Below are 24,024 nucleotides of genomic sequence, written 5' to 3'. Positions count from 1 at the left end.
ATTCCCAAAAGGTGTGATTTAAAGACACTAAGTTGACAAGCAGAGGGATTGGTTTGCTGCCAATGTCTAGGATTTGTTTTCACTATGCCACAATTTTGTGAAAATGGAGCTTTTTTTTTTGTGGGGAGAGAGGAGGTTATATTGAATTAGTGGAGGGAATGAAAAACATCCATGTCCAAGTTAATCTTCTATTCTTATCACAAGTATTCTTTCCAGGCTGTCAACAAAGCTAACCAAGAAACTTTGTGATGGGGCTACTTACTTTGCCATTTATGCAAATAAACAAATATATTGATTTCAATAACTTTCCAATGTTTTCAGAGGAAAAAAAACTGAAGCCACCAATCAGATGTTGAAGTATATGTTGGGGTAATGGCATTACAAGGACCTTATCATTGAATACTTCCACACAGAGGAGGTGAGGGAGGGAGAGGTGGCTTTCTCCCATGTCTAGATTATTATAGAATTAAAATTCCAACAGCTAATGTAAATAAATAGCACATTTCTACACCCAACCTTAATAATGCAATGAAGTTGGTCCAACCAGTAAGTCAATCATCTGGGGAACGCGTTTTTAATTTAAGTTCGAAATGGGGGGTACTCTTTCTATAAGTACTTGGAAGAAGTGGCCATTGTAGGAGTTTATTCTGGATTTTAAAAAGTGTCCCTTTTGTACTGGAACATTAATATTAGTAAATGAAAATGGGCAGAAAGAGCCTATTTCATATTATTTCATGTTTAGAGTTTACTCCTTCAGGGCAATTAATTCTCAATTAAATGTTAAATAAGAAGCAACAACGTATTGCTTGGACAAAACAAATGACATGACTAAATGAAGGGATTTCATTGGGGAGTTACTCTAGTATTTCACAACTAACTGAATTGTGGATATTTAATCTTAAGGGTAGCTTGTTTGCTGGTTAAATAAGCCTTTTAAAAGGATGTATAGATTTTACAAGGGTTTCCTGGCTGGGTAATTATTCAACAGAAGTTAAGTAATTGGACTATATATTTTTAAATAGGAAGTCCTACTACAATAAACTTTGATTATACCTTGCAGAGGGAATGACTTTATGGAATGTGCATACTAAATTTGCATCACCTCCATTAAGATTACACATTAAAGAAAGCTCAATCAGATTAGTAAAACCATAAAAGTTGCAGGCCAATGAACAAACAGGTTTAACAACATACAGAAATAAGCACAGACACACCATCCATGGAAATTTGACTAAACACAATTATACGTCTTCTACAGAAGAATTTCCAGAGCCCCTGGTCCTCATGAAGCTAATAACACACCCTTGCACCACTCATATTTTACTAATACAATGTTTTGTGGATGAATGAATATAGAGTAACCCCGTCAGTTCTGATGAAAGGCCTTCAACCTGAAACGTTAACTCTGTTTCTTTCTCCACAGATGCTGCCTGACTTGCTGAGCTTCTCCAACATTTTCTGTTTTTATTTCAGATTTCCAACATCCGCTGTATTTTGCTTTAGATAGAGTAACCCTCCCTGGCTTTCTGATTGATCCCTGCGAAGCACATGAAAGATAATACCACCTGGCTGGCATGGACCAATCAGTTCCCAGAATCATAAGAAAAGAAAACAGTCATGAAGGTCTAATCCCTGGACTCCACCCAGCCATTTCACTATCATTGAGCAATACCACAGGAGATTTAATACTTGTGACAAGAACTTTGTAAAGGGGTCCTTATCATACCTAATTTGGCAGCAAAGTGTGAAATGAAATTTTTCTACAATTCAGAAATGATTGATCTGATTTTTTTTGTAAGCAGGTAAAATAAAGAGAAAAGGAGCAAAGGATTGTCCTAGTGGTTAAAATTATTCTATTGGCATTCATTGTTCAGTCCTAGGCAGTGGTGAAAACAACTGCTAAATATTTGCATATTAGATTCAAATTGGTTTTAGATGCTGCTGAGCTGCTACAGAAGTATAAACGAACTGATGCTATCACCAATTATGTGCTCTCATGAGGGGAATATCTGGCCTATGGTAAACAAGTTATCTACCTATAGCCTTGAGTTGAATAAATTAAAATAATATTTTCACTTATTTTGGCAAGGGTTTGTTGGTGGGGGGGGGGGGGTCTGGTAAAGTGATTTTTAAAGTTTTAATTGTAGCAAAGCACTGTATACTACATACTTAGTGTCAGCCTTGGCTCAGTGGTAGCACTCTCACCTCTGAGTCAGAAGGTCATGGGTTCAAGTCCCACTTCAGGGACTTCAGCACAAAATCCAAGGCTGCCAATTTGCACACAGCAAAGTCCCACAAACAGCAATGAGATAAATGACCAGATAATCTGTTTCAATAGTCTAGGTTGAGGGATAAATGTTGGTCAGGAGACCAGCAGAATACCACTGCTCTTTGAATACTGCCGTAGGATCTTTTATATATACTTAAGGCAGGTGGAGCCTACTACACTGAAATGGCAGGCAGGATTATGTGTTCGAGTCTCTGGAATGGGGCTTGAACTCATGACCTTTTGGCTCAGAGGCTGAAGGATATTGCAGATGCAAACAATTTATTTGACTTAGGCGGTGAGGACTGGACTGGAAGGCATGAATACAAAATGAAGACTAGGGATTGGAAGAATTTTTTTCCCCTCCACAAAATTCCAACAAAAGCAGTACATATTCTGTTGATTAATTATTTTAAACAAGAGCTGAATAAAATCAGGTTTAGAATGGAATTGAAGGTTGGAAGGACCGACATGGAGGATCAAATACTCTGTGGAATACAGTGGTTGCTGGCATGATTGAACAGTCATCTGTAGAATGTAACAGGTCAGGATTAAATAGTTTAGAATAAAAACAGATGATGTTAGAAATACGCAGCAGGTCAGTCAGCATATGCAAAGAGAAAAGACAGGTTGACGATTTGGGGTATGGCCACCTACAAAACCAGCACTTTTTGTTTTTATTTTGAATGTCCAGCAGTTTTTGTCTTTTTAAATAACTTAGGTTGGAATGTTTACTAGGCTACCATAAGGGGTTAGGCAGAAAAATCATTTAAAAAAAATTCTACTCAATTAGACATCTCAGCAGATTAGATAAATTGGGCAGGGCCCACAATATGTGTCCTGTGGAGGGAACTATGTATTTTCCTATGTTAAATGCACTCATAACAGCTTCAAAAACATTCCAGGCTTTTACTTGTAGATTCAGCACCCTCCACTCTCTGTTCCAGCGCAGGATAACGTCTCTGTATCTCTCTTTCTCTCTCTCCCCCCAACCCCCAACCCTTGGCGTTGCAGCTCCTGTCGGCAGCCAGCCTGTCAATCAGACTGGCTGCCGGGCGCGAAACCCGGAAACAACTTTAATCACCAATTACATCGTGATCGCATTGGAAAAGATGTTTCTTTTTAAATTCAGGTTTGCCATGCACATCTTCACCCGCCCCGCACTGCCCCCCCCCACCCCGCTGCCATCCCGCCACCATTTCAAAATTGAGCCCTATGTGTGGCCTGAGGTGCCATGGTACACATAGACTGCCCACAAAGGCAAAAAGATCAACAATCCTGCATTAAGGAATATAGGGGAATTAAGAGATGAAAGAGTAATGTACTAAAGCTTCCAGATGCTCTCTCTGCAAAATAGGGAACAAATGGGGTTTCACCAAGTTTTAAAAAGGTGTGTCACATCTCTGATGCATTCAGAATTTTCACTTTCAGGCAAGACCTACCAAACACGAACACACTTTAAATAGATCACATTTTAACTGAACCTCTTTAAAGTAAATGCGTTTCGTTTTTCAACTATTTGGACTGAAGTGTGATTTGATGAAAAGTTACAGTTCATTCCAAATGGTTGAAAAATTCTTCGATTAGCAGGGAAAATCCTGCTGCAGTACAGATTTCAGTCTTTATTTTAAAATAAGTTCTGCCTTTTCTATATAGTGTTGTCAATTTATTTTATTGGTTGGGAATTACTTTGTTACTAAATACTGTGGAATTGGCGCTATTCTTTAAAAAGTACTACATTAAAAAACACATTGCTGCTAGTTGATTCTGTTCAATACTGGTGGCTCAAATTGAACACATTTTTAGAAATATTACTGTGGAATAACTGGAAATTGATTACATTTGTCTGAAAGCATATAATGGATCAGAAAGAGAAATAAAGGCATGCGTGATTAAAAGGCAGCAATCTAATTGACAAGTTCAATTGTTGTAAACACAGAGAAATTCTGTTTATAACTGTCATTTGGACCATGCGATTAGATTACAACCTTGAAATACTCCCTGCTGTTATCACTTATAAGAGTTTTGACTACACAAGGGACTTTTTTTTTCATCAGTTTTCCTCCCAGTAGCAATGACTGTCAGTGTCCGCTATGTCCTTGATGCGCAATGAAGCTCACACAAGATTAATAAATGCGACACCACCACTGAAGGCTTGAACATTATCTTCAGTGGATTACTGGGCAATTCTGTGTCCAATGTGCATCACATAATAATAAATAGTGAATTGTGTTCTCAAAGCTGAGAGAGCATTAAGCAGGCTAATTATATAGAAAAGGAAAAACGGTTTCTGGCTGTCAAAATCTAACCATGAAACATTTGCAATTGGGACAAGAAGAAAATTTCACTGTTACAGTATTAAAAAAATGTGGAACAAGAAAAAAATCTTTTGGTACCAAGGCAGTGTACTATTAGCTCCATCGTGAACTCTACTGGACCCATTTAATCTCCTGAGGAAAGGTTCTGTAAGGTTGCTCCCTGCTTCCTCCCCCAAAAGGAAAATACACTAAGACACACCAAAACTCTAGAATAATTAAACTTTATATCCTACATTATTCATCCTTCAGCAGTTTTCCCTTCTGTGAAATATTTCCATAATTTAAGCTCAAGAACCATCATGAGCCACATGTCATTTCATAAAATGTTAACAGCACCAAAACAGGCCATTTCACCCATCAGATCTGTGCTGGTGTTTTTCTCCACATGAGCCACTCAATCTAATCCCATTCTCTTGCTTGCTCCCCATAACCTTTAATTGGTCTTTTTCAAGCAACTATCTAATTGCCTTTTAAAAGAACATAAGGACTCTACTTCATCAATGGCCCATGGCAGAGAATTCCACAATCTAACCACCCTCTATATAAAATATATTTTTTTCTACCCTCCCCTTCAACTCTTTTTGTGATCACCGTAAATTTTAATGTTTATGTTATCTAACTGTCACATAATAACAACTTGCATTTATATAGCGCCTTTAACGTAGTGAAACGTCCCAAGGCGCTTACATAACACGTGAATCAGGGATAATTAAAGGCACAACACCAATTATATTTAGATGCTGTTTTACTAACATACCAGGTGATAACTGTGCTAATTAGAAGCTGTTTCCTTCAATATTTACTAAAAATTAGTTGAATTATGAATTGAAAGTACAATAAATTCCCCCTCTTTCTGTTTAATGCGCTTTCTGAAGTTTACAGAACACAAAACAAAAGCTGTAACAGGTGTGAAATCAGTACTGTTTTTAATACACACCGTTTAAAAAGCACAGCTTATTTGTTTTTAAAAAAGCACAATGTAAACTTTACCTGAATAAATAGTTGAAAAATGGCCTATACCTTTTCTTCAAATTGTTTTAAAAAACTAGAATAGAAAAATATTCCAGCAGTTCCGCTGAATGAATTCTACTTTTGCATCCTGTGAAACTGGGTACAATGCACCTGTTCAGAATGAAGAATCCAAATTTAGATAGCAGTATCACAGCCCTGGGCAAAAATAGGGGCCAGGAATTTGCTGCAATGGTGATTTTAGCGATGAGCGCCATAAGTTAGACCACCGTGCTTCCCGATCCTCCAGTGGCGAGTTCACACCACAATTTGCTGGACAAGATAATTAGAATGCGCTGCAGCAAATATAGCGGCAACTCAGAAGTGGTGCAGCCAATGGATATTTTTGCAGCAACGGAAAGGCATTAAGTATTCTCTCCCGAAACAGTTCACCTAGAAAAGTAGCGTATTGAAAGGAAAAGCTTTGTGTAACAGTTGAACTAACATATATTAACTCTATTCTACTTAGGAATTAATAAAACAAATCTGATAAAATATGCATTGCATCATTATTTAAATTGAATGGTTTGGAATTCGCAAAAAAATAATCTTGCATTGTTTTATCAATATATACAGGTCCCCTTTGCTTCATTTAAAACAAGTGAAATGTAGCAATATAAATCAATGCAACTGGCAAGTTACTGAATATTGTATAAAGAGTAAATAACATGACAATAATAGCAAACCTCCCTTTAGGGCGGGGCGCGTCTGTGTGCACATGATTGACCAATGGCAGAAACGAAATGAAGCGGAGCTGCTGCTGTTACACACGGTCCAGCACAGCCTTGCTGCTCTTCACCATCGGTTCAAATCACATTCGCCTAATCAGCCACTTCTTTACTGCTACGGACAGGTTTCCGAAGTGGAATGTGTTTTTAAGGCCAATAAAAATGGAAGGGAGTGGTGTAAATAAAATGCAACACGATGAAATGGTTATGAATTTAAATAGGAGTTGAGCATTTTACTGGGTTACCAATAGTAATTAGCAGTGTAAAAGCGATGTCACCCCTACCCATGACACCTTATACAAACAGAAATCCCAAATAAGCTGTTTTGAATACGAACCGTCAGATATGGCACCGGGTGATTTTTTTTGTCAGACCTATTGCACTGGAAGATAATTGATTTTTTTTTTAAAAAGCAGTTCCTTTAATACAATTCAATGGATCGCAAAGTACAGTCTTATCATTTGAGCCAGTTAATTCAAGTATGGGTTTATTTACATAGTCAATACCATGCATTTCAAAACCAAAATATTCATGATTTTTCTTATTTCTGTGATTATAGCAAGCGTTTTGAGCCCTCAAGTGCCATTCATTAATGGTCTAAGTGACTGTGATGATCACTGTGCCGTTAATTTGGCAAAATCTATCTCGCCATTGATTTTAATGGGAGGCGGAGCTATGATAATTACCTGTTCAACTTTTTCTGTGAAAGTCTCTGAAGCATCGCAAAATTCCCTGCAAGTTACGGCATGGCGTATGTAATGATGTAAATCACTCACGCCATAATTTCCTGAAATTTCTGCACCATAATAATGGTGTTCGCCACAGATACACCATTACAATGGTGCAGACTTTCAGCAAATTCAGGCCCAGTTAGTCCAAGCCTTTGGAAAAACCTGAAATGTTCAAGTAAAATATTTGATGAAGGCATTTAAAGGGCACATAAAGAATTTCAACAGATAAATTTAACCATGTTGTTGTGACATGTACATTTTTTTTGTTTTGTTTAAGCTCCTAATTTTACACATTTGAAATATCAATTACTGAAGAAAAAAATGGGAAATGTAGAAATGGCAGGTGATAAAAAAAATTGTCATGGGTTCTCATTCTTGATTACAATTCAGGGACTCCTGTTTGGGGGTGGGGTGATGTGTGTGTACATGCGTTTGTATACATGGACATCGTAGGGAGATAAGAGCAATCTTGGCCTTTATTGCCTCTACAATAACCTGCTGATACTCATTTACGAGACTCAAAATTAGACACGTATAAGATGGCTGCTTGTAGACGTACATGACTCTTGAGTACATACAGTCTTGAGAGGAGGTAAAAGGGGAAAACTTAAGAAAGACAGGAAGTATATTACATCCCCACTATACTTTAGTTGTCAAAATCCAATTTCACAAGTCCAGCTATGGTATTTTTACCCAACTACAAATTTTAAATTTATTACAGGAAATCTTTACAAGACAAAGAATCACATTGTTGTAGCTATTACATCATAAGCATGTATGACAAGCTTAACTGTTTTTCTGTTGCTAGAGTTCCCAATAACTTCCTCTTACCTTGATGAATCATCCCTACTTTCATATATACACCTATTATAAATGACACAAATTTAAGGCAGCTATCTATTTCAGAAACAATGACATTATAGAGTTTCCAGAATATACAGCTTTCATTGCATCAAAATTTAAACAGCTACTGAAATCAGTTTTTGTTTTACTAAATCATTCAATCCCAGGATTAAATACCATTCAAAATTTAAATTATATTTAAATAATTAATATAAAAACAACACTTCATGTTCATTCAGGGAAGCCTCTTTAGGTGGACTGGTCTTACAATAATTTTCAATTTCCTGTCTATATTATTAAAAGTCAGGTCAGTGTCGATGTATGAATGTGTCCATATGATGCAGTGTTGTAGAGTCCCTTCAATCAACAAGATTGCGGAACCAGAGACTGTCGTCCTGTCAACCAATTGCTTGATGATGTACTGAGGACTGGCCACCAGCAGATCAGCTGTTACTGTCAGTAGGTTTCCTAAGACGAGCATTGCATGCATTTCCTGTTCATATCTTTGGCACTCCAGCATATCCCCTGATTCAACACAAAATGTAACAGGAGATCCACTACTTTATATTTAAAAGATTAATTCTGAGCATTTCTAAAGAGAGAATCTTAAATCCCGAGCGATTAGCTGGCAGAACACCCGGAAGTTGCAGCAGGAGGCCGGTCCATTTTAAGGGCCAGGCTTTGCTTAAATGGAGCCGGCGAGCTGCCCTCCCCAAACTAGCTCGCTGGGTTGGGGCCGGCATAATACCCCAGCTGGCCAGCAGCAAACTATGTCATTTGGGTGGGGGGAGGGGGTTGGAACGAAGAAGTGGGGGGGGGTGCCAGGAAGGCAGCGGCCCAAACTATTTTTGTGGACTCCAGAGAAGCACTATTGCTCCTCTTGGCCTCTCAGAAATAAGTGGGGGGGGGGGGGGGGCAGCTCCGCTTACGGTTCAACAGCTTCCACTTAGCAGAGCATCCACAATGGATGCTCTGCGCAATAGGTCATAAAAATGGCTTTGGAGCCTCACCTACATAATAGGACTTTGATTAGCATAAATTCACAAGGCTCCCGCCCGAGTCTGGTGGACCTCTCAGCCACCTGGCTTTAAGATAGCTGTGGGATGGAAAATGAGCAGTAAGTGGACTGCTTTGATTTCAACTCCTGTAGCACCTGGATTTCACCGGGCAAGGGAGTTAAAATCACCCCTTAAGTTTCATATTGGATTTGTAACCAGTAAAGAAAGCTGACCCTAAAGGGACTTGGGTGTAGCTTCTTCCAACATATTTCTTTTGCCGGGTTAGGGACACTACCCAGCAGTTTCCCATTGCACCCCCCTTAATTTTCTTGTTCTCTTTTTCTCTCCTGAAGATAGTAAATTATGCTGAGGCATACTTACACAGGTGCTGGCAGCCCTCTAATAGTTCACACAAACGACACCTGCAAATGGTTTAAGAAGTGGACATGGGCCAGCAATTCAATATTGCATCGCAGTTGAGCCGAATCCTATCCTCACCCAGTACTCACAAATGCACACTTTCCAGTTGGAATATCTGGACTGCAATCAAGTAAGACCTTAGCTGATTTCCTTTACCCCCAACTCTTGTTGAGATCAACTATTTCAGTAGAGACCAGGAATTGTCTCGGAGACCTTCTTTTCTGCACAATTTACTACTAAACCAAGTGATGCTTTTATTCACGAAACCATCAGGGGAACACTATATATGAAATATAATCAATTCCCGTTCACTTATATCAACTGCTTCTCGTCTTCCTGCAGAGGAAAATCCATCAATCTTGGTTCCACCGCGACAGAAGTGCACCTGCCTCAGCTGGCAGTCGAATTGGAAAAACAATGGTTGTGGAGAAATCCAAAATCCAGGCTACGCCTGGCCTTCTAGGCTGACACTTCAGTGCAGTACTGCCCTCTCAGGTGGATGCAAAAGATCCCACTGCACTTTTCGAAGAAGAGCAGGGGAGTTCTCCCTGACGTCCTGGCCAATATTTATCTCTCAACCAACATTACTAAAAAACGGATTATCTGGTCATGTATCTTGTTGCTATTGTGGGACCTTGCTGCTATTGTGGGACCTTGCTGTGTGCAAATTGGCTGCCACATTTTCCAGCATTACAACAGTGACTACACTTGAAAAGCGCTTTGGGACATCATGAGGTGAAAGGCGCTATATAAATGCAAGTTCTTTCTTTTTAGCTGCAGACATTTTTACCACTCAACCTATGTGTCTAGGCCAGTATGACAGTTTTTAAACTTTAGTGGTCTGTATGGACGATTACCAGTCATTCATTTCAACTTTCAAACAACTGCACGCGAAGCTTGTGCACACAAAGTTATTTTTTGCAACAGTGCTTAGGAATCTGTCCCAAAATTTAAAAGGGGTGGATTCCATGGCAACATCTGCCTTGCAGAGTTGCTTCTTGAAGCAATTCTAGCATATAAAGACTGTTTGCTCAGCGTGTTTACATTACTGATAGTCTGCATACAATGTGAGAAAAATCACACTTCAGTGTTTGGAGTGAGGCACAGAAGATGTTAACAAAACAAGAAAAGGCAAACAGTTAGTGTGCCTCTAAACTGAGTTTTAAATCCTTGCACAGACGTACCATTGTGAAAACATAATGCTCAAGCTAATATGTTGGAATGCTCAAGAAAACTGAGAGGAAATGGTAATAAAGAAAGGCATTTTTTACTAGTATATTGTACCACGTTGCTGCAGTGAACAGCTATCTTCAGAGCTAAGTCATATCATGGCATTTGCAATTATCCTTTATAATAGGCATTGCAAAAATAAAACTTTAAAAACCCAATTAACAATCAAAATAAAGCTGGGGAACAGAACCGTTGTAAAAAAAAAATCAAAAATTGGTACACCCATGGAATTAAATATTTTTCTTTTCAGATTTAAAATCTAATCAGCAAACTGGAGAGAAATGGGAAGGGAACTGGGGCCCTGCCCCACTGCAGGTATTTGGATGTAATGGGTGGGGAAGGACTGGCCAATGACCCCTTGCAAGGGCTGGGTAGGGAATTTCTAGTCAAGGCATTTGTAGGCCTTAGTGTCCAGTTTTTCCTCCTTTTCTGCTGCCATCCTGCTGGATTTCAGGCAGGATAGGAAGATGAAGGGGAAAGATAATGGGAGAGAGAATTTAACAGAAAATGCAAGAGAGAAAAAAAGATTGATTAATTTCATTGCTGTGTACATGTCTGCAAACACCTGCTAAAATTCACTTTGTGGGCTCACTACAGCAAGTGACCACTTGGAACAGGTAATGGAAAGTTAGGGACAGAAAGAGCAAGAATCTGTGCCTCTAGGAAAGGAAGAGGAAAGTAGAAAATTGGCAAAATAGAATCAGTATTTTCTGAGTCTAAAACAATATGCAAACTTTAATGGTTCTTGGTCTGTATTAATGCCTTCGTTATACTTTTAAATTATAGAAAATGCATAGTTTTTTTAAAAAATTGATAAAAATGGTGAACAAAATCAGGATCATCTATCTCTACTTGATGACTTTTACCTGCAGATTTTAACTAGAACGGGAAGATTTCAACCAACCCTGCTTGCTACTATATACATTTTATCGTGAATCACCAGAGTAAGCTGCATTTTACTATAAAACCCATTCATAAAAGAATTACGCTCTACAAAGTAAACATATAATTGCAATTTAAAAGAGTGGATTGTTTCAGGGTATGGCTTATTGTGTATTCACAGAGCATAAAATTGACTCTTGTTCCTCTCCACAAGCTCTCCAGTGGAAATTATGGCACGTACAACATCACTTACTTTTCCTAATCATTCATCAAGCTACTGTGATGTTAATCTGTAACTATGTTTTTGAAGTTTGGTACAAAGTTTAGAAATGGTAATTAAATATCCTATTTCTCGATTTGAAAAGCAGAGAGTTCTCTCAAAAACCTGGCCAACATTCCTTCCTTAACTAACACCACCAAAAACAGATTAACTGGTCGTTCACCACATTGTTGTTTGAAGGGTCTTGCAAAACCGTCTGAGTTGGCCTGCATTACAGCCGTTGCATTTCAAAGTAATTTACTGTATGTGAGTCGTGGAAATGGTTCAGATGTGATAAGGCACTTTATAAATGCAATTCATTCTTTTAATTCATCTTTAACCAAGAAAGTTTATATGTGGATTGAGATACAAAATGCATCCATTGGTTCACATGCACCTTACCTAGCTCTTTGGAGACCGGTGACTGGGAACTCAGCTCTCCCAATTTTGAAATGCCATCAAAGTATATCTTGCCTGCAGCCACCATAGCTGTTAAAATAAACAGAAAATAATATTTTGTCAAACTGTAGTTATTTGCTTAGGGAAACACAGAACAAAATAAGCATATTGGGAGTAAGAGAATACACCAAATAGAGCAAATCTGAAATGTTATCAAATAAAGACCAGTGTTCTATTCAGAGTAACTCACTTCTGTAAAATTCTTGCATCTTCCATGGTTACTGGTAATCTAAAACTTTTACAATGTAAAATTACACTTTTTTCTACCCCTCTTCATTCTAAGGCGAAGGTTGCAGGTGAATATGGCCAGGTTGATCAAAAATGGATAGCAAGACCAGTGATGAATGTGAATAGCAAAATATCCACCAACATTTCACTGTTGCTTGCATGTGTTAAACACTTGAGTGTTGTGTTCTTTTGGTGTGTTTTCTTTGATTGTCTGCTGTCATTTTGCAACTTGTGTTTACAACCTCAGACGAACAGAAATATCAAATGAGAGAAAAATTGTTTCACTGGCCACTGAATGAGATTATTTCAGAACATAACAACTTGCATTTATATAGCGCCTTTAACGTAGCAAAAGGCCAGAATTGGAGGAGCACAGAGATCTCTGAGGGTTGCAGGGCTGGAAGAGATTACAGAGATAGGGAGGAGTGAGGCTATGGAAGGATTTGAAAACATATGAGAATTTTAAAATCGAGGCATTGCTGGACTGGGAGCTAATGTAGGTCAGCGAGCACAAGGGCAATGGGTGAACGGGACTAGATGCGAGTTAGGATATGGGCAGCAGAGTTTTGGATGAGCTCGAGTTTGTGGAGGGAAGAAGGGAGGCTGGCTGGGAGAGCATTGGAATAGTCAAATCTCGAGGTAACAAATGCATGGATGAGGGTTTCAGCAGCAGATGAGCTGAGGCACGGGCAGAGATGAGTGATGTTATGGAGGTAGAAGTAGGCGGTCTTGGTGATGGAGCGGATATGGGGTTGGAAGCTCATCTCGGGGTCAAATGGGACGCCAAGGTTGCAAACAGTCTGGTTCAGCCTCAGACAGTGGCCAGAGAAAGGGGTGGAGTCAGCAGCTAGCAAACAGAGTAACGGAGTTACAAAGTAACTGGAGGACCCCCATGAGAAAAATAAATTCTGTTTCTTTTCAGTTGAACCCTCATCCATGCCTTTGTTACCTCGAGATTTGACTATTCCAATGCTCTCCCAGCCGGCCTCCCTTCTTCCCTCCACAAACTTGAGCTCATCCAAAACTCTGCTGCCCAAATCCTAACTCGCACCAAGTCCCGTTCACCCGTTGCCCTTGTGCTCGCTGACCTACATTAGCTCCCAGCCCAGCAATGCCTTGATTTTAAAATTCTCATACTTGTTTTCAAATCCTTCCATAGCCTCACTCCTCCCTACCTCTTTTCAGATGATCAACCGGCTGTATATTTCTAGTTTTTGTATCAGATTTGCACTATTTGCATTTTTTCTTTATATGCCTAAATGTTACAGGTTAGTACTTCATCAATTCAAGAACCAGTGTTTCAAGGGTTTTTGAACAGTTTAAACTCAGTAAACAATGTTAAACTGCTTTCCTGAATGACTGTTCAGTACAAATGTAAAATTAGAAAACCCTCAGTGATGCAGCATTTAAAACTAATAGAAATTTTAGCTTTTTTTTAAAAAGAAAAAAACACATGAAGTGGTACAATTACTACCATTTCTAATTAAACAAGCTTACAAAGCAACACACCCATAAGATCATCTGGAAGTAAAACTGGTACATAAGCTGATAAAGATCAGTGCAAATTCCTTTTATCAAGGCAAATCTCAAGTTTCCCTGCTATTCTATTAAGACCATTTGGCAACCTATTTTTAACATAATGTGAAGAAAGTGTCGATTTTTGCGTGGGCTGGGTCTCCTTTTAGACCAACTGGGACTAGAATTCTTTTTTTCACAAAGTATATAATGAACTTAAAGCAAGGATTCATATCTGCGTGGTGTAAACTAGAGCCTGTAGATGTAATTGGACAGTTTCCCCATGGACTAATAATAATGTCAAAAAGTATTATGAAAGATGTTTAAAATTAAACCCTTCTAAAAATTCCACTTCTGATTTTTAAAGAATGTCATCTATTGTGTTTTTGAAAAAAAATTAACCCCAGTTTTCTAATTTTGTCCAACAATGACAGATTAGTATCAAACATGGTTAGAAAGCCTTTCATAACAATTTTTCTAGGTCTCAATTGCAGCTCAATTATAATTGGGAAGGGACCTTTCAAACATTAACAAGATAAACTCCCGAGAAAAATTAGAAGCATTTAAATTTCTCCCTCAAATGACAACAACCAGACCACGAAGAGCGGTTTACATCTCCTTCAACCATAGAATGATTGCTTTTTTCAAGTCCTACGCAGCCAATTAGGAACAAGTATTCCTTGAACCAATGACGGTGAAGTTTCAATGCTGGGTAAAAAGAAGTCCATTTTGTTGTGGGTAGCAGAGTAGACTATTTATTTGATGTTGGATCCTCTCATGCACCACCTCAGTGGACAGGAGATGTGAATAAACAAGGTAGCTTTCTACAAGGAATTAGGACTAGCCTACATTCACAACCAAACCACATGACTATTTACATGACAATTTATATTAACGGAGTGATTTTATGCTGGGAAATAAACTCTGGTAAGCTACATCTTCCGCCTTTCCACAGTAAATAGTTTCAGATCCTGCGTCCCCAGTCACCATGATAGTCTGGTCTGAGAAAACAAGTTACCAGTCCCCATGATTCTCAGGGTGCAATTACGACAACAACTTGCATTTATATAGCACCTTTAATGTAGTAAAACATCACAAGGCACTTCACAGGACCGTTATCAAATAAAATTTGACACCGAGCCACATAAGGAGATATTAGGACAAGGTGACCAAAACCTTGGTCAAAGAGGTAGGTTTTGAGAAGTGTCTTAAAGGGGGAGTGAGAGTATAGAGGCAGAGCGGTTTAGAAAGGGAATTCCAGAGCTTAGGGCCCAGGCAGCTGAAGGCACTACTGCCAACGGTGGAGTGATTAAAATCGGGGATGCGCAAGATGCAATAATTGGAGGAGCGCAGAGATCGGAGGGTTATAGGGCTGGAAGAGGTTACAGAAAAAGGGAGGGGCGAGGCCATGGAAGGATTTGAAAACATGGATGAGAATTTTAAAATCGACGTGTTCCCGGACCGGGAGCCAATGTAGTTCAGCGAGCACAGGGGTGACTTGTGAACGGGACTTGCTACGAGTTAGACTATGGGCATGAACTCAAGTTTAAGGAGGGTGGAAGATGGGAGGCTGGCCAGGAGAGCATTGGAATAGTCAAGTCTGGAGGCAACAAAGGCATGGATCAGGGTTTCAGCAGCAGATGAGCTGAGGCAGGGGCAGAGATGGGGCAATGTTACGGAGGTGGAAGTAGGCGGTCTTGGTGATGGAGCTGTTATGTGGTCGGAGGCTCATCTCAGGGTCAAATAGGACGCCAAGGTTGCCAATGGTCTGGTTCAGCCTCAGACAATGGCCAGAGAGAGAGGGATGGAGTCGGTGGCAGGTTTAGCGTTGATGCAAAGCGGTCTCAGGTTTGCATCAACATTAAACTTGTATTGTGTAAACTGGGTATTAAAGCTTGAACTGACATTGAAGCAAAAGTCCAAGGAGTCTCATTTCACTGTTCCTGTGTGAAGCGGACCTGGCTCTAAATTCAAGCTATATTTATGCTATAACTGTAGAATTGATGCAAAGCAAAACTGCTATAGCTGTACAATAAATGCACGCTTTGATAACTTTCCAATACAATGCTAAAATATAGTGTCTTGGCCACGAGAATTGGAACTGGAATGAAACCCACAACTACCAAAGAGAAGCTTTTCATCCTGTCTATCTAAATATAATTAAACTAGTCATAGAAGCAAGATACCATTTAAACTGTCTGCTACTTAATAAAGTGCCACCATTCTGATAAAGTTCACAAAACCAAGTCCAATCCCAGGTAAATCACTGGATTAAAATGCAGTTACAGTAATAAGCTTCAATTGAACCAGATTTACTAGATTACGAGAATAGCTGCACATTAACCTATTCTCAATGACCACCTATCAACGATAGTATGCTTATTTTGGAAGACTATTTTGTCCTTGTACAAGACCTTGGTCAGGCCATTAGATAGAATACTGTGTCCAGTTTTTGTCTCCTCACATGGTGGGTGATAGAGACTTTGGTAAGGGTGCAGAGAAGGCCCACTAGATTAATTCCCAGTTTGAAGCACCTTAGTAACCAAGATAGGCTAAAAGAACTGGAGGTCAGAGAGGAATTTCCTAGATATTTCCCCCCCAAATTGGTCTGGGTTTTTAAAATCAGGTTATGCGTCTCTCCCAGGAGATCACATAGTTTTGGTCGGGGTGGGGAGTGTATATTGTGATGCATGAGGCATCACATTGTGTGGGACAAGCTGGATTTACCAAAGAGTCTTTTCCTGTCCCGTCATTGCTCGTATGTTCGTAACATCAAAAACCGGGCCAAAGCTCATATTTGCTACCGTAAATCTTTAAAATGCAGCATCCCAAACTAATATCCAGAACTTGAGCATATGAAAAACTAAAAAAGGGTTTTAATGAATGGAATTTTCCAAATGACTGAACCTAAACAGTTAGACATACTCAGCGAAAGCAATCCAGGAGGATATACACAGAATAATGGATAATGATGGATAAGTTCAATGCATATGTAGGTTTTTTTCATTAAAATATACTTTATTCATAAAATTTGCAGCAATACATACAATACAGTTGTCATATCACATTCCAAACGTACACAATACAGATTATACAATTTGCAGGTTGCATCAAGTACAGTTCAATGAACACACTGTACATAATTACAGTTCATGACACTCTAGGGTGCCTCATTGCATTACACTCAATACAGATTATTGATTACAGATTCATTACAGGTACATTACATCAATTTGAATTTTACATTCTGCGCGGGGGGGTTTTTCCCCGATTGCTGCCCCTCGGTATACAATGGCGGGAAGGCTCTAAACGGTTGCCTTTCCCCTAAGAGCCTTTGTGGCAGCCGTACCCAGCCTCATTGCGTCCCTGAGCACGTAGTCCTGGACCTTGGAATGTGCCAGTCTGCAACACTCGGTCGAGGACAGCTCCTTGCACTGGAAGACCAGCAAGTTTCAGGCAGACCAAAGGGCGTCTTTCACCGAGTTGATGGTCTTCAAGCAGCAGTTGATGTCCGTCTTGGTGTGCGTCCCCGGGAACAGCCCGCAGAGCACAGAGTCCTGTGTTACGGAACTGCTCGGGACGAACCTGGACAGATACCACTGCATCTCTCTCCAGACCTTCCTTGCAGAGGCACGTTCCAGAAGGAGATGGGTGATGGTCTCGTCTCCACCGCAGCCTCCTCGGGGACAGCACGCGGTGGCGCTGAGAGTCCGGGAGTGCATGAAGGATCTGACAGGAAGAGCCCTTCTCACCACCAGCCAAGCTATGTCTTGGTGCTTGTTTGAGAGCTCTGGCGATGAGGTGTTCTGCCAAATGACATTGACAATCTGCTCGGGGAACCAACTGGCAGGATCCATTATCTCCTTTTCCCGCAGGGTCTCGAGGACGTTACGTGCGGACCACTTACTGATCGCCTTGTGGTCGAAGGTGTTTTTTTGCATAAACTTTTCAACGGAGGACAGGTGGGGCGGAACAGTCCAACTGGACGGAGCATTCCGTGGCAGCGTGGCCAGGCCCATCCTTCGTAACACCGGGGATAGGTAGAACCTCAGCACGTAGTGACACTGTGTATGCATACCAAGGGTCCACGCAAAGCTTGATGCAGCCGCACACGAAAGTGGCCATCAGGATGAGGGCCACGTTGGGCACGTCTTTCCTCCCCTTTCTCCAGAGATTTGTACATCGTGTCCCTGCGGACATGATCCATTTTTGATCTCCAGACAAAATGGAAGATGGCTCAGGTGACTGTCGCGGCATAGGAGCGAGGTATAGGCCAGACCTGTGCCATGTACAGCAACACAGAGAGCACCTCGCACTTGATGACCAGGTTTTTGCCCACAATCGAGAGGGATCGTCTATTCCACAGTCCCAGTTTCTGCTTCACCTTAGAAATACGCTCCTTCCAGTTCTTGGTGCACGCCCCGGCCCCTCCGATCCAGATCCCCAGCACCTTCAGGTAATCCGACCTGACGGTGAAGGGGTCAAAGGATCGGTCGGTCCAGTTCCCAAAGAACGTGGCCTCGCTCTTGGTACGATTTACCCTGGCCCGAGGCCAGTTCGAACTGGTCACAGATGCTCATCAATCTGCGGACCGACAGCTGATCCGAGCAAAAGACGGCGACGTCGTCCATGTACAGGGAGGCCTTGACCTGAGTGCCTCTGCTGCCTGGGATCGTCACCCCTCTTATGCCCGCATCCCTCCTGATGGACTTGGCAAAGGGTTCGATGCAGCACACGAACAAGACGGAGGAGAGAGGACAGCCCTGCCTGACTCCAGATTTGATCGGAAAGCTTTCTGATTCCCACCCGTTGATTGAAACGGCGCTACTGATGTTTGTGTAGAGCAGTTGGATCCAATTGCGGATTTCCTCCCCAAACCCCATTTTGGAGAGCACATCCATCATGTACGTGTGGGATATTCTGTCAAGGCCTTCTCCTGGCCCAGGCTGATCAGGCAGTTGTTCACCCCCCTGTCCTGTACGTAGGCGATCGTATCCCTGAGTAGCGCCAAGCCATCAGAGATCTTCCTGCCGGGTACAGCGCAGGTCTGATCGGGGTGAATCACCACCTCCAGGGCTGACTTGACCCGATTAGCGATGACCTTGGACAGAATTTTAGTCGTCCACGTTAAGTAGTGAGATGGGTTGCCAATTTTTGATTTCTTCCCTCTCCCCCTTCTGCTAGTAGATGAGGGTGATGATGCCTTTCCCGATGGAGTCTGACGTGCTGCCTGCCAGAAGCATACCTCCGTATAATTCCAGCAGGTCTGGGCCTATCCAGTCCCACACAGCCGAGTACAACTCCACCGGTAAGCCGTCGATTCCAGGAGTCCTACTCTTCTCGAAGGAAGAGACGGCCTTTGTCAGTTCTTCCAGAGTTAGCGGGTGATCCAGACTCTCCCGTTTGCTGTCGTCTAGAACCTCCGTGAGACGACAAAAAGGATTGGGAGGCCTCGCTGTCTATGGGCTTCGCGTCGTACAGTCCGGCATAAAAGGATTTGCAGATCCTCAGTATGTCGGGCTGCGAGAACGTGACCGAGCCGTCCTCTTCCTTCAGGCTGCTGATCACAGAGCTCTCTCTGTGCACCTTTTGGAAGAAGAAACGCGAGCAGGTCTCATTCTGCTCCACAGAGCGGACTCTGGACCGGATGATGATCTTGGAGGCCTCGGAGACAAAGAGCGAGGCTTGCTGGTCCTTCACCTCTCTGAGTTCCTCCCCGACATCGATCCCTATCGACTGCAGCAGAAGATTATTCTGCATGCCTTTCTGGAGTCGGGATGTTTTCCTCTGCCTCTCTCTTGTCTTCTGAACACCTTTGAGGATGAAGAACCTCTTGATGTTTGCCTTGATGGCTTCCAATCAGTGCACTGGGGAAATCAAAGAGGGGCTGTACGGTTCTCCAACCTTTGTAATCCCTCTTCAGTTCCTCAGTGCTTCCCGGGCTCAACAGTTTCACGTTCAGCTTCCACGTTCCCCTGCCCACTCTCTGATCGTCCTGTAGGTGACAGTTGGCCAGGAGGAGGCAGTGGTCAGAGAAGAACGGGTGTGACCTTGGTGGGTCTGACTTTGAGCTTCGGGGACACAAACAGGAAGGCTATCCTGGAACGGACGGACCCGTCTGGTCTGGACCAGGTGTATTGACGCGCCGCTCCGTCTGCAGGGTTGCTGAAGATGTCGCACAGCTTGGCGTCTTTCACCGCTTCCATCAGGAGTTTGGACGTGGTGTCCAGTTTGTTGTCGGCTCTGCCGGATCGTCCAGCTGCATCGATGATGCAGTTGAAGTCACCGCCGAGAACGACCGGCCTGGACTTTGCCTGTAGCAGTGGGAGCTGCTGGAAGATGGCCAGCCGCTCGCTGTTTAGAGTCGGGGCTTACACGTTGATCAGCCGGAGCGGAGCGTTTTTGTACATTACGTCTGCTACGAGGAGGTGATCCCCCACCACCTCCTTTACTTCGGTGATGGTGAAGTTGCCTCCCCGCAGCAAAATCCCCAGGCCGGAGACACGGCTATCGTTGCCTCCCAACCAGATCGACGGCCCACCACTGCAACCATTGCCGGCAATTGCTGAGGTGCACTCCTGCAAGAACAGCAGGTCGCTTTTGACCTTGGCCAGGTAGTCCACAGTCGACACACATCGCGTAGTGCATTTAATGCTACGCACGTTAATGGATGCGACTTTCAGACCCATTTTAAAAACTGTTTAAAGTCTCACCCGACAGTCCGTTTGCTGTTTCCAGCTCTTGGCCGTGTCTCTGCATCCAGGTGATCTGTGCAAAGTGTTCCACGCTCCCTGAGTTGAGGTATGAGTCCTGTTCTGCCTCAGAGAGGGGGCCGTAGTTCCGCCTGGGTGACATCGGCGGCGTGGTGTCAGGTGGAGGGCCCGTGCGACCCTCGATCGGCTGGGGCTCCTCGTTGTTGCTGCTCCCAGTTTCCTGGAGCCGGTCTTCGCTCTCTGCGGTGCTGCTCCCAGTGTCCCAGAGCTGGTGTGCACTGGGCACTTCACTGCTCCCGGCATCCTGGAGTTGGAGGGTGCTGTCGCTTCCAGTGTAGTCCTCTGATTTTTGTATCAGCAATACACAGATAAACAGTACAGCTACTCCTGTGCATACAGCTAAAAGCATTTATCTCACACACCTCTAATTCATCACTGGACTACCTGAATGTATAGGTTTTGTTATTCCTTTGACGTAGGAAAGGTGAACAACACAGACTTTTGGTAATGCAATCGGCAGAAGTAAATATTACAACAGACATTGGACTTGGTGATGCAAATTACAGGGAAAAAGATACTTTGCATATACAAAGATATGCAAGTTACAAGGGGAATTTTTTTTTATATAGGAACTCCAGAACAAGCTTATCAATCAGATAAGGATATAGTTTCTGTATTGTAATGAACTAATTGTACTTTTATAACCAGACAAAGTCCATTTGCCCATCTTCAAAATGCCAGACTAGTTCATAATAATGATAACTGCTCTGTTAAGTTCAATTACGATTAACTTCTGGGTGAGCCCTACTGTCTGCAACAATTATTCATTGTTACCTCACCCTGTTCACAGGAATGACTCAGTGTGAGATAATGTTATAAAAGTGTTGGGACTAGAATTCAGATTAACTTGGGCAAATGTTAGAAACATGAATGAGTGTAAAATTATCGCACAAGTCCCAGTATGGTCTTATCACTTGGATTTAGACAATTTAGATAATTTGAAGTATGTATCTGCTTGTATTTAACTTCAATATTTTAAAAACCTTTGAATAAAAATTAACAGCAAATACATAATACACCAATCTAGACAACATACTTAAGAAAAAAAAGTTAGATTTTACAATTTTCTTGGACAATAAATTCGCCTGCTGCAGTTTTTCCTCCATAGTTAAAATATTATAATAAAAAACCTTCTCTAAACTGGAGGCACACAATATGCATTGGGGAAAATGTATTAATGTTGTCATCAGCCTCAAATGATATGCAAGAATTATCTTTATTTAGCATTTTATAGTTTTTTTTACTATGATACAAATCAAAAATGCATGATGTAAAGTAGTGGCATGTAAAATTTTGAAATGCAAATACCCTATGGATGCTGTAGTTCAGCATCATAAGAACATAAGAAATTGGAGCAGGAGTAGGCCAATCGGCCCCTCGAGCCTGCTCCGCCATTCAATAAGATCATGGCTGATCTGATCCCAACCACAAATCTAAAGAACACAAGAAGTAGGAGCAGGACCCGGCCACACAGCCCCTGGGCCCTCTCCGCCACCCACAGGGCATTGACCGATCCGAACTCAGCTTCATGTCCAATTTCCTGCCCGCTCCCCATAACCCCTAATTCCCTTTACTTCTAGAAAACTGTCTATTTCTGTTTTAAATTTATCTAATGATGTAGCTGCCACAGCTTCCTGGGGCAGCAAATTCCACAGACCTACCACCCTCTGAGTGAAGAAGTTTCTCCTCATCTCAGTTTTGAAAGAGCAGCCCCTTATTCTAAGATTATGCCCCCTCGTTCTAGTTTCACCCATCTTTGGGAACATCCTTACTGCATCCACCCGATCAAGCCCCTTCACAATCTTATATGTTTCAATAAGATCGCCTCTCATTCTTCTGAACTCCAATGAGTAGAGTCCCAATCTACTCAACCTCTCCTCATATGTCCACCCCCTCATCCCCGGGATTAGCCGAGTGAACCTTCTTTGTACTGCCTCGAGAGCAAGTATGTCTTTTCTTAAGTATGGAGACCAAAACTGTATGCAGTATTCCAGGTGCGGTCTCACCAATACCTTATATAACTGCAGCAATACCTCCCTGTTTTTATATTCTATCCCCCTAGCAATAAAAGCCAACATTCCGTTGGCTTTCTTGATCACCTGCTGCACCTGCATACCAACTTTTTGATTTTCTTGCACTAGGACCCCCAGATCCCTTTGTACTGCAGTACTTTCCAGTCTCTCGCCATTAAGAAAATAACTTGCTCTCTGATTTTTCCTGCCAAAGTGCATAACCTCACATTTTCCAATATTATATTGCATCTGCCAAATCTCCGCCCACTCACCCAGCCTGTCTATATCCCCTTGCAGGTTTTTTATGTCCTCCTCACTCTCTACTTTCCCTCCCATCTTTGTATCATCTGCAAATTTTGATATGTTGCACTCGGTCCCCTCCTCCAAATCGTTAATATCGATTGTAAAGAGTTGGGGACCCAGCACCGACCCCTGTGGAACACCACTGGTTACTGGTTGCCAGTCCGAAAATGAACCATTTATCCCAACTCTCTGCTTCCTGTTCGATAACCAATCCTCCACCCATGCCAGAATATTACCCCCAATCCCGTGATTTTTTATCTTAAGTAATAATCTTTTATGTGGCACCTTGTCGAATGCCTTCTGGAAGTCTAAATACACTATGTCCACTGGTTCCCCTTTATCCACCCTGTACGTTATATCCTCAAAGAACTCAAGCAAATTTCAGACATGACTTCCCCTTCATAAAGCCATGCTGACTTTGTCCTATTAATTTATGCTTATCTAAATGTTCCGTTACTGTCTCCTTAATAATAGACTCCAAAATTTTACCCACCACAGATGTTAAGCTAACTGGCCTATAATTTCCAGCCTTCTGCCTACTACCCTTTTTAAATAACGGTGTTACATTAGCAGTTTTCCAATCTGCTGGGACCTCTCCGGAGTCCAGGGAATTTTGGAAAACTATCACCAAAGCATCCACAATCCCTACTGCCACTTCCCTCAAGACCCTAGGATGGAAGCCATCAGGTCCAGGGGATTTATCCGCTTTGAGTCCCATTATTTTACTGAGTACCATCTCCTGAGTGATTTTAATCGTATTTAGCTCCTCCCCCCGTAGAGTCCCCTGTTTGTCCAGTGTTGGGATATTCTTAGTGTCCTCTACTGTAAAGACTGAAACAAAATATTTGTTCAGCATTTTTGCCATCTCCATGTTTCCCACCATTAATTTCCCGGTCTCATCCTCTAAGGGACCTACGTTTGCCTTAGCCACCCTTTTTCTTTTTATATAACTATAGAAACTCTTGCTATCTGTTTTTATATTTTTTGCTAATTTCTTTTCATAATCTAACTTCCCTTTCTTAATCAATCCTTTAGTTACTTTTTGCTGTCT

General features: G+C 41.8%; 1 protein-coding gene across 1 annotated transcript in view; it reads right to left on the bottom strand.

The window, feature by feature from the left end:
- The window catches only part of LOC137340749 (BAR/IMD domain-containing adapter protein 2-like 1), an 81,890-nt gene that overhangs the window by 47,619 nt on the left and 10,247 nt on the right, over window positions 1-24,024 (bottom strand). Inside the window, exon 3 of the mRNA XM_068003490.1 lies at window positions 12,086-12,172. Within this exon, the coding sequence (XP_067859591.1) occupies window positions 12,086-12,172 (87 nt within the window). The remainder of the gene's footprint in view (window positions 1-12,085; window positions 12,173-24,024) is intronic.

Source organism: Heptranchias perlo, chromosome 22, assembly GCF_035084215.1.
Source record: "Heptranchias perlo isolate sHepPer1 chromosome 22, sHepPer1.hap1, whole genome shotgun sequence".
NCBI lineage: Eukaryota > Metazoa > Chordata > Chondrichthyes > Hexanchiformes > Hexanchidae > Heptranchias > Heptranchias perlo.
The sequence above is the reverse complement of the archived record's forward strand: the minus strand, read 5'-3'. Positions and strand labels throughout refer to the sequence as shown.